At 40.2% G+C, this 11,616-nt stretch overlaps 1 protein-coding gene across 2 annotated transcripts in view; it reads right to left on the bottom strand.

Moving 5' to 3' along the window:
- Positions 1 to 234: 234 nt before the first annotated feature.
- PTPRH (protein tyrosine phosphatase receptor type H) overlaps positions 235 to 11,616 on the bottom strand; it is a 134,160-nt gene continuing 122,778 nt past the window's right edge. For both annotated transcript variants that reach the window (XM_075280107.1, XM_075280108.1), the window contains exons 18-23: positions 6,659 to 6,735; positions 6,308 to 6,442; positions 5,574 to 5,696; positions 4,232 to 4,392; positions 3,742 to 3,877; positions 235 to 1,259 (exon numbers count right to left, since the gene is read on the bottom strand). In XM_075280107.1, coding sequence (XP_075136208.1) covers positions 1,116 to 1,259; positions 3,742 to 3,877; positions 4,232 to 4,392; positions 5,574 to 5,696; positions 6,308 to 6,442; positions 6,659 to 6,735 — 776 coding nt within the window. In that variant the 3' untranslated portion in view covers positions 235 to 1,115. The remainder of the gene's footprint in view (positions 1,260 to 3,741; positions 3,878 to 4,231; positions 4,393 to 5,573; positions 5,697 to 6,307; positions 6,443 to 6,658; positions 6,736 to 11,616) is intronic.

Below are 11,616 nucleotides of genomic sequence, written 5' to 3'. Positions count from 1 at the left end.
TGTACATTTTTCCCTACCAGTATGTCTTTTTTGGAATATGGAATGGAAATCCATGCAAACATGGGGAGAACATACAAACTCCTTGCAGATGGGTTTTTTTTTTTTTTGCCCTTGGCGGGATTTGAACACCAGGACGACAGCACTGCAAGGCTGCAGTGCTAACCACAGAGCCAACGTGTGGCCCTCGGAGTGGCCCTGTTTTTAGAAAAAAAAAGTAGCAATATTTACTTTATAGCCAAAGGGGATGCAGTATAAAACCCAGAATAAAATATAATCAATACAAAACAATGTACAGCTGTACTAGGGAAATGGTAAGGCTTATTATTATTTCTTCAGCGCGTCATATAAAAATACATTCTGCATATTATTAATTATATATTAAATTACAGCATTTCTTAAAATCAGCTCTTCAAAAATGAGCTTTTATGTCACTGCTTGAATCAAGAACAAAATTCATTAAGACAATATCTCTAAAAGTGCAAATTACGGAACTGCTGACAGATTTGCTTTCACTCAAGAATCATACTAATACATTTTGATCTTTAAATTTTGATCTTAAAACAGTTTCATGCTAAATATATTTATGGTAGCGGTCGATGTTACAGAAACTCTTCCCGCAAACTCTTTCCAATGTGCTGTTAGCAAAAACGTAGATTGTGGGTTTCACACTTTGTGAAAGGGAAAGTGAAAAGAAGTGATTTTTGTCCTTTAATTTTTTTAAAAAAATAACATCATAAAAATCAATAAAACCTTGTGTCGTATACTTCATATGTTCATCCTTCATCTTGTTTAAAGTGTTTTTGGGAAGATGTCATTTTATGGAACATTTTCCAGTGTTAGGAAATGTCACGAATCTCTTGTAACATTGTCAGTCTATGTTAAGATGGTAAGGTCAACATATTCCAGGGTGATATACAGCAGCCATATAGGAGACCACCTAAGCACATAGGGATGCTCAGCATCTCTCTTCTGACAACCAGTGCATAGGTTTAATTAAAAAAAGAACATGAAATAACAATGGAGCAGAAGTAACTGTCTGGAAGAAGGCACACAAGTGAATGTCCTCATACATGTCCCTGGTGAGTCTGCCAGCTCCACTGGGTGTCTATCTTCGTCTAAGCATTTTCTCTTTGGTGCTGTCGAATTGCATTGACGTTCTCATAGACAAGTTCATTGGGAGTATGATTTTCATAGATATTTTCTTCCATAGGTTGATTAATCAAGTCCAACACACATTTGTTGAGGAATATATATTGTGCCTAGAAATTGAATAAAGTAATTTACAAAGTTAGTTGTTGGTATGTTCATATAGTATATGGGATATACAGTATCTCTCTGTCTTATAAAAATGAATTTCTGTCTGTCTGTCTGTTCTCTATGCGCGACAAAACGACTGGACCGATCTTCACCAAATTTGGCACACAGATACTTCAGGTGTACGGGAAGGTTTAAGATGAGAATACAACTCACTCGGATGTACCATTCCGGAAATACAGCTTTCCCAACACCCTGACCCCCCCATTAGTCAAAAAAATCTGCAAGTCTTTCACTCATATACCAACTGCAATACACACGGGCACTGAACATGTACGATCCAACACTGAGATACACACATCAGAGGATTAGATACACAGATCAGCACACATTATCAGATGCCAGAGGATTAAATATGCGCGTCTGCACACAGTTCCATATGCCAGAGGATTAAATATGCGCGTCTGCACACAGTTCCACAAGCCGAAGGATTAGATATGCGCGTCTGCACACAGTTCCACATGTCAGAGGATTAGATACGCATGTCTGCACACAGTCCACAAGCCAGAGGATTAGATACGCATGTATGCACACAGTACCAAGCACCTGAGGATTAGATACACGCGTCTTCACACAAATCCACATGCCAGAGGATTAGATATGTGCCACTGCACACAATACCACATGCCGAAGAATTGGATATGCACCAATGCACACAATACCACACAAGGGAGGATTAGATACGCGCCACTGCACACAGTACCACACACCAGAGGATTAGATACATGCCACTGCACACAGTACCACACGCTAGAGGATTAGATACGCACCACTCCACACAGTACCACATGCCAGTGGAATAGATACATGGCTCTTAACAGAGTGCCACATATTAGAGTTTTGCTCCAGGTTTCCATAGCAACCCAGCCATTTTTCTTCACTACTTTATGTCAGCCTTAAAGGGGCAGGGTGCTGTGAATGACACTGTTACACAAGGTCACATACACACAGCTTTAGTCCAGGTCTCCATAACGACCAATCAAAGGTTTTTCACGGATATTCAAAATGAGATACACATGATCACACGACGCTTACGGACACACACAAACTATATACAAAATACACCAGTGCAAAATTGGACAATTCTTATGGGGCCACTACACAAACAAAAACTAAATATACCCGTGTGAAGCCGGGTCCTCCTGCTAGTATAGTATAAGAATGCTCTATAAAGACACAAATAACATGTCTCTCTTACACAAAGATGGGCACAGTTTCCTTAAAGAAACACTACAGTATTTTTTCCTATCATTATGTAGCCATTTTTCATATACATACAGTAGATAGATAGATAGATAGATAGATAGGTGTGCATATAAAGTATATCTATCTAAGGCTTGGTTCACACATCACTATGCCATCCGTCCGTTTGAATTCAGTTTGAGACTTTAAAATGGACTGATGCACATACTGATTGTATACTGATACCTTTTTATGCTGATAGCAAAAAAGGTGTCAGTATAGCAAAAAATTGTAAACAGAGTAGCGATAAGGACATTTATTATATGAGATAAGGGCATTTATTATATGTCCTTATCTCTACTCTGTTTACAATTGCTACTTTTAATCCCCTTATCTGTCCTCTAGGCAACACAGTGTTTGCTATCAGCATAAAAAGGTGTCAGTATACAATCAGTATGTGCATCAGTCCGTTTAGTCTCAAACTGAATTCAAAGGATGGCATACTGATGTGTGAACCAAGCATAAAGTATATAGTATTACTATGTTCAGTTATTTATTTCCATCTGAATATTAGTGGGATTCTTCTCTTCAATTGTGTCACGTGATCTCACTGACTTGCTAAAATTGTTATGGGTTAAAGAAGATCAGTCACCAAGGAAAAAGTACCATACGTCATCTCTTGCCGTGCCCCTGATCAGTTTGACGTTTTTATTGTTAAAATCCATCCACATGTTTAAAAGTTATGGCCCTTGGAAGATTATATGTAAGTTGCTCTTAGTCGCCAAGTGGGTGGTATTATGGGTAAAACAAAAGGTTCCCACCGAATTGGTGAATAAATGCTGATTCACATATATCCTACTTGAGGCCATGACTTTTGGAAGAATGTACGGATTTTAAAAATAAGAACGCTAAAATTGATCAGGAGCATATCGGGAATAAAATGATGTATAGCATTGTGTAGTTTGTACTTGGTAACAGTTCCTCTTTAGAGCATACATACCTCCAGTTATAAATTACTTTTTATGAATGAATATTACAGGTGAAAACAAGAAATCTTATTGAGAAGAGGTTTTCTTCAGCACTTATTAGAGCTGTTCTCAAGGTTCAAGAACAGTCCCAAATAATCGTTTCGCTATATGTTTATTATATACATATTGTACTTTACTAGGTTTTCAATGTGGCCTACAGAGCTAGCTTATATTCAGGAAATAGCCACCTACTATATAGGGATACTCAGACTCTTACCTCTGTCTGTACCATTAAGTTACGATTCAGTCTCATCTTCTCTACAAAGCCATAAACTCCTATACGTTGTTCCTTCTCAATCTGCTGCATTAGGTAATCCAAAGCTATAAGGGTTCCAGTTCGACCGACTCCGGCACTATAGAAGCATACAGATAGGTTCAGGCAAAGGCACAACTAAACTATGTAGAAGTATTACACCATGTGAGGGAAAAAAATAATGCCAGCTACTTTTTTCCAGAGAACTAAAGTTTTGCATGGAAAACCAGTTCTGTAAATTGCCATGCACTATTATGGGTCAGTATTCATTGCATGTTATAATTAATGGAATGGATCAGACCTGCAATAACAGATACAGCCCATGGCCAAGAGTGATGTCGTTTTTGGGAAAAAAGTTAATATTCAAGACTCCATCATTTAGCATCCACCAGAAAGTGTATTCCCCAGTCATGTCAGCGGAAAAAAACAGCATGTAACTTGTATTATATCTTACCTGCAATGAACAATTGTTGGCCCAGTGCTCTTTCGTTGGTCCATGTGCTCTCGAACAAGATTCCGGAACTTTATGATAGATGAAGTAGAATCTGGCACCCCATGGTCTGGCCATGCAGTAAAATGAAAGTGTCGCACATATTTTATGCCTGGTTGATTGGCCTGGAACAAAAAAAAAAGTATTATTACCGCTCACAAAGAGTTAAATAATCTGAGACCATTGTTTTACAAGTATTTTTTTTTTTTTTTTACTGTAAAATGTATACTTAAAAGCTTTTTTATTTATTTTTTTTCCATTATAGACATACTCTTCTTTTATAGGCTGTTCTTTAATGCTAAAGGAGCACCAAAGTAAAAAAAAAAAAAAAATCAGATCAGATCAGAATCAGATGGAAGCTATAGGAGACTATAGAAATATACTTTCATGGATATTTTGACTTTTGGTTCACACATGAAAAACTGAGTAACAGAGATAACATAAGTGCTTTGGATTCAATACCATTACTCTGCACATGGACTCTTTTCAAAAAGAGGTGGATCAAGGGGGTAAAATACACTATTGGACACTTTGCTAGAGGAGCCCTGAATACTTTTCTGGGTTTGTCCATGAATGCAACTTATCCACTATCCATCTCTAACAAGCTCCATATGAATGGAGAAGCAGTCGTGTAGGTACAGTGATGCCCCACTTATTTTTATGGGATTACTGGAGCCATATCCAGAAATCCCATACGAATTTGAGTGGCAGCTCCATTGGGTAGAGAATAACTTGAATTTATGGACAAAATAATAATAATAAATGTAATATGTTCTACATTCCTGGAGATGGAACATTTATTCAGAGCTTCATTCTGATAGCCATACTTGAAATTGGGAAGTTATTTTTACCACTAAGGCAATTGTCTACTGTCCTGTGCTTCTTTTTGTGCATCTCCGGCGCAAGACTGTTGGATGAAACTGACCTATAGATAGGAAATAGTATCTAAACATGAACATATGATTTGGAGGGTTTTTTCCATTAAAAACACTTATCCCCTAAGGGAAATGGGGATCAGTTTCTGATTAGTGGGTTCTGATGGACAGAAACACAGCAATCACAAAAACAGGGGGTCCACTAGTGTCGCATATGATAGGTGTGTTGGAAATCACCATCCTAGAAGCCCCATAGAAGTTCAAAGAGTGGTGGCTAGGCATGTGCACATCACAAGATAAATTTGTAGTCCCTTATTCTTCTGATTGCTGGGGGTCCCATTGAATGGAACCCATTGGTCAGCCACTTATCGTCTGAGATATGTGTAGGGATAAATATCTTTAGTCCTTTAAATAATGAACATATCACTTACATGCTTGACAGCAAAGTCTCGTACTGTCCATTCAGACAAGATGGTTTCTGATGTAACAGTGACTGTTATGTCTCCATAAGTACATGGGGTATAATCCAATGGCCAGTAGTGTTCACATTTTATCTAAAAAAGAAAAAAAATAAGGAATAAACTGGTTATTTTCTGAGGTGTATTACATGTGAAAGATGTGCAAGCTGTACAAATTACAGCCAGAAGAGCTACTAAATATTGTAGGAGCTTGCAAACTGGGACTCTCCAGGTGTTATGGTACTATATGTCCTCTTAGTATTACATTTGGGCCTCTACAAGTATGTTCACACGATGGACTGTCTTGCATATTTCATTGCACATCCCAAGCTGTTTGCGTTCTGCATATCCTGCATGTTATGGGTGTTTCTCCAACCCCATACATTTCTAAATGATAATAGAGCTAATCTTCAAGTGGACCCTCAAGGTAAAGAATAAAAAATGTGCCCCCTTCCTGGCAAGTCTAGGATACTACATCTCATTTCAAGTACAGGAGAACGACGTATACACATTCACGCACTGGTGGATGTCTGTGAAGCAATGAAGCCTCAACCATGAAGAATGGGGATAGGTCAACCAGAGGTACTGACTATGATATATATACACCATTGACTGCTAAAATCTAAGTAATCAGATTTACTTGCATTGTTTGCTTTTTTACACAAAGTCTATATGAGAGTGATATTATTCAGAGGTCAACAACCTACCCGACCACTCTCCATGCAGTTGGTCAGCATTATAATGGTGTTGACTTGATGCTCCCAAACCATCCTCCAGAAATCGGCAGTAGTAGTTGGTAAGGGACCTTGGCTGGCTATAAATTCTTTGGTTGAATTATAACCCTGCAAATAAAGAAACATAGTTGCTTAAGAATTGAATGTAGTATCTCATCAGATTTACATATTCCAACATGCAAAGTTGGAATAAAGGTCCAATAGCACAAACTATAAAAAAATAAATAAATACACAAAGTCACAAAAAAGCATCACATAGTTTTATACCAATCACATGCAAACACAATGTGTACACAGCAAATCAAATGTAAAGCTGGTACTTACTGGGATGTAGTTGGCGTTAATGTAGTCAGAAGTGGGGACTCCATCCATAACAGACAATTTAACTCTTGAATGATCATCTAAAATATCATACAAATGAAACAATTAAAAATGAAGATTAAGGGTGCATTCACACTACGTTTCCTGAAGCTTATTCTGAACGTAAATCACGTTCAGAATAAGCGGCGTATAAAGCAGCTCCGTTCATTTCTATGGGAGCCGGCATACGAGCGCTCCCCATAGACATGAATGGGCTGCTTCTTTCACTGCGAGCAGTCCCATTGAAGTGAATGGGAAGTGCCGGCGTATATGGCAAGCTCTGCTCATGCCGTGCCGTACACGCCGGCACTTCCCATTCACTTCAATGGGACTGCTCGCAGTGAAAGAAGCAGCCCATTCATTTCTATGGGGAGCGCTCGTATGCCGGCTCCCACAGAAATGAATGGAGCTGCTTTATATGCCGCTTATTCTGAACGTGATTTACGTTCAGAATAAGCTTCAGGAAACGTAGTGTGAATGCACCCTAATGCAACCAGAGAATCAGTGGGGTCAGTGGCAGCTTTCTGGCCTACTTGGAGCAGCTATAAAAAAGCTAAGTATTAAGCGAGTGTGGGAGCTTGCGAGTGTGGTTTGTTCCTAAGTGTGGTTTGGTCTAATTGTGACTTAATATTAAGTGACTTTAGATTCAGGGACTTTACAGGGAAAACCCTTTTATTTTTTTTTATTTGAATTTGTGTGTTTTGCTGTAATATTCCCCATCAGGTAAGATGAGCTCCATACTTACCAATGCTGTCCAGTGTGCATCTTGCAACATGTATGCTCTGTTTGAGCAGCCGCTTGAGGGGGCATACTGTTGTGAAAGATGCAATCACATTGCACATTTGGAAGCCCAGATCATGGATCTAAATGGGCGAATTGAAACACTGCGATCCATTGGTAACTTGGAAAGGAGTTTGATGCTCACAGAGCAACATCTCATTGGGGCAAGTGCAGAGGGGGATGGTAGCATGGAGGTGCAGGAACTTGAGGCAGCTAGCTGGGTGACAGTTAGAAACCAGCGGGGTAGAGGGAAGAGTGCCAGGGAGGTTAGTCCTGAACTGGCACACCCCAACAAGTTTGCTAAATTGGCAGATGAGGGGGAGGTTAGTACAGGGGTAACATTGCTGCAGCACGATACTTCCTCTGAAAGCCAGGGGAATGTCTGCTCCAGTAAGAAGGGGGATAGGAGCGCAGAGAAGACTAGACAGGTGCTGGTAGTGGGAGATTCAATTATTAGGGGAACAGATAGGGCAATCTGTCACAAAGACCGGGATCGTCGCACGGTGTGTTGCCTTCCTGGCGCTCGAGTTTGACATATCGCGGATCGGGTTGACAGATTACTGGGTGGGGCTGGTGTGGATCCAGCGGTCATGGTGCACGTTGGCACAAATGACAAAGTTAGCGGTAGGTGGAAGGTCCTTAAAAATTATTTCAGGGATTTAGGGAGCAAGTTGAAGGCAAGGACCTCCAGGGTAGTATTCTCAGAAATACTGCCTGTTCCACGAGCCACACAGGAAAGGCAGCGGGAGATTAGGGAGGTAAACAAGTGGCTCAAGAGTTGGTGTAGGAAGGAGGGGTTTGGGTACCTGGAGAACTGGGCCGACTTTGCTGTGGGCTACAGGTTCTATGCTAGGGACGGGCTGCATCTCAATGGGGAGGGTGCAGCTGTGCTGGGGGAGAAGATGGCTAGACGGTTGGAGGAGTGTTTAAACTAGGTACTGGGGGGGAGGGTAACAGATGTAGAGGGCAAGATAGTGTAGAGATGGAAAGAGGGCTAGATAGTGTAACTGGGGGTGGAGCGGGAGGTGAGGTTAGAGCAGTCAGTAGGCAGTGGAAGAGTAGGGAAGATAAATCTATGAAATGTATGTATACAAATGCCTGAAGTCTTACTAACAAGATGGAGGAACTAGAAGTGATGATGTTGGAAGACAATTATGACACGGTGGGGGTAAGTGAGACATGGCTGGACTCTAGCTATGACTGGGCTATAAATATACAAGGGTACAGTATGTTTAGAAAGGAGCGTACAAATAAGAAAGGGGGAGGGGTTTGCTTATACGTAAAAACCGGCCTTAAGCCAGTCCTGCGTGAGGACATCTGGGAGGAAAATGATTATGTGGAGTCCTTATGGGTGGAGATTACGGGAGGAACAAAAAATAAAATACTGATAGGGGTTTGTTATAAATCTCCAAATATAACGGAAGAAGCTGAAAATATACTAATAAAACAAATAGATGAGGCCGCAAAGCATAATAAAGTCATTATTATGGGGGATTTCAACTACCCTGATATCAACTGGGAGGCAGAAACCTGCAGATCCAACAAAGGGAACAGGTTCTTGTCAGTAATAAAAGACAATTACCTATCGCAACTAGTGCAGGACCCAACAAGAGGCGAGGCACTTTTAGACCTAATTTTAACAAATGAACCTGACACATTATCAAAAGTGGAGGTTGGGGGACATCTGGGTAATAGTGACCATAACCTAATAAGTTTTCTTGTACACATTAAGAAGACGTTCATTAGAGGGGGTACAAAAACACTAAACTTCAGGAAGGCAAATTTTAACCAGCTGAGAGAGGAGCTTAGCAGCATAAACTGGGACAATGTCCTCAATGTGACGGGAACACAAACTAAATGGGACATCTTCAAAAATATACTAAATAAGACCACTAGAAAACACATACCCTATGGGAATAAGCGGGCCAGAAATCATAGAAAACCAATATGGCTAACTAAAACAGTACAGAATGCAATGAGGGATAAAAAGGAAGCATTTAAAGTACTAAAACAAGAAAGTAGCGACACAGCATTAAAAAACTATAAGGAGAAAAATAAATTGTGCAAAAAACAAATAAAGGAGGCGAAGATTGAGGCTGAGAGAAAAATTGCCAAGGAAAGTAAAAGTAATCCAAAATTATTCTTCAATTACATAAATAATAAGAGAATAAAAACTGACAATGTGGGCACTCTCAAAAATAATCTGGGTGTAATGGTGGAGGAGGATGAAGAAAAAGCACAAGTATTAAATGCCTTCTTCTCTACAGTGTTTACACAAGAAAATCCATTGGCCAACAACATGATTAGGGGTAATGTAAACTCTCAATTAAATGTCACCTGCTTAACCCAGGAAGGAGTGCGGCGCCGCCTGCAAAACACTAAAATAGAGAAATCTCCCGGTCCAGATGGTATACACCCCCGAGTTCTGAGGGAATTAAGCATGGTCATAGATAGACCCTTGTATCTAATATTTAAGGATTCAGTAATGACTGGGTCTGTTCCACAGGATTGGCGAATAGAAAATGTGGTGCCAATTTTCAAAAAGGGGTGTAAAAGGGAACTTGGAAACTATAGGCCAGTAAGTTTAACTTCTGTGGTGGGAAAGATATTTGAGGGCTTTCTAAGAGATGCTATCCTGGAGTATCTCAATGTAAATAATATTATAACACCAAATCAGCATGGGTTTATGAGGAATCGGTCCTGTCAGACTAATCTGATCAGCTTCTATGAGGAGGTAAGTTCAAGACTGGACATGGGTAATGCAGTAGACGTGGTGTACCTGGACTTTTCAAAGGCTTTTGATACGGTTCCACATAAACGGTTGGTATGCAAAATGAGAATGTTGGGACTGGGGGAAAACATATGCATTTGGGTTAGCAACTGGCTCACTGATAGGAAACAGAGGGTACTTGTTGATGGTAATCAGACTGGGCCACAGTCACCAGTGGGGTGCTACAAGGGTCAGTATTAGGTTCTCTCTTGTTTAATATCTTTATTAATGACCTGGTAGAGGGTTTACAAAGCAGGGTGTCTATATTTGCAGATGATACTAAACTTTGTAGGGTAATCAATAATGAGGAGGATAGTAGATTACAAGGGGATCTAAGGAAACTGGAAGTATGGGCGGAGACTTGGCAAATGAAGTTTAATGTTGCCAAATGTAAAGTAATGCACTTTGGGCGACGTAATAAAATTTATGACTATGTACTAAATAGTAAATTACTGGGTAAGACTGTCAATGAAAAAGACTTAGGGATTTTGGTGGACAGCAAGCTTACCTTTAATGACCAGTGCCAGGCAGCTGCTGCCAAGGCAAATAAAGTTATGGGATGCATCAAAAGAGGTCTAGATTCTCATGACAAGGACATAGTTATGCCTCTATACAAATCGCTGGTACGGCCACACTTAGAATATTGTGCGCAATTTTGGGCCCCGATATACAAGAAAGACATAAGTGAACTTGAAAAAGTGCAAAGACGGGCAACCAAAATGATTAGGGGAATGGGTGGACTGGAGTACAACGATAGATTAACAAACTTGGGGTTATTCAGTTTAGAGAAAAGACGTCTACGGGGAGATCTAATAACAATGTACAAATACATGAAGGGACAATACAAAGAACTTTCTAAGGATATTTTTACTCCTAGGCCAGCGACAGTGACAAGAGGACATCCTCTACGTCTGGAGGAGAGAAGGTTTCACCAGAAACATAGAAGGGGATTCTTCACAGTAAGAACAGCGAGGCTCTGGACTCTGCCCCAGGAAGTGGTGATGGTGGATTCACTGAACAAGTTCAAAGTGGGCCTCGATGCCTTTCTTGAAGAGAAAAATATAATGGGTTATGGTCTCTAGATTTTAAGGACACGTTGATCCAGGGTTTTATACTGACTGCCAGATTTGGAGTCGGGAAGGAATTTTTTCCCCTGAAATAGGGCAATTGGCACGAGCCTCATGGGGTTTTTTGCCTTCCCCTGGATCAACACTGTAGGGGATTGTAGGGTTATAGGTTGGACTTGATGGACTCATGTCTTTATCCAACCTCATCTACTATGTAACTATGTAACTATGTAAAGTGCACAACTCTCTTTCCTGTGACAGATACGCATAGCACTTGGACTTCCAGCTCTCTAAGGTCACTCGGG

The sequence above is a fragment of the Leptodactylus fuscus genome, chromosome 6 (assembly GCF_031893055.1).
Source record: "Leptodactylus fuscus isolate aLepFus1 chromosome 6, aLepFus1.hap2, whole genome shotgun sequence".
Taxonomy (NCBI): domain Eukaryota; kingdom Metazoa; phylum Chordata; class Amphibia; order Anura; family Leptodactylidae; genus Leptodactylus; species Leptodactylus fuscus.
The sequence above is the reverse complement of the archived record's forward strand: the minus strand, read 5'-3'. Positions and strand labels throughout refer to the sequence as shown.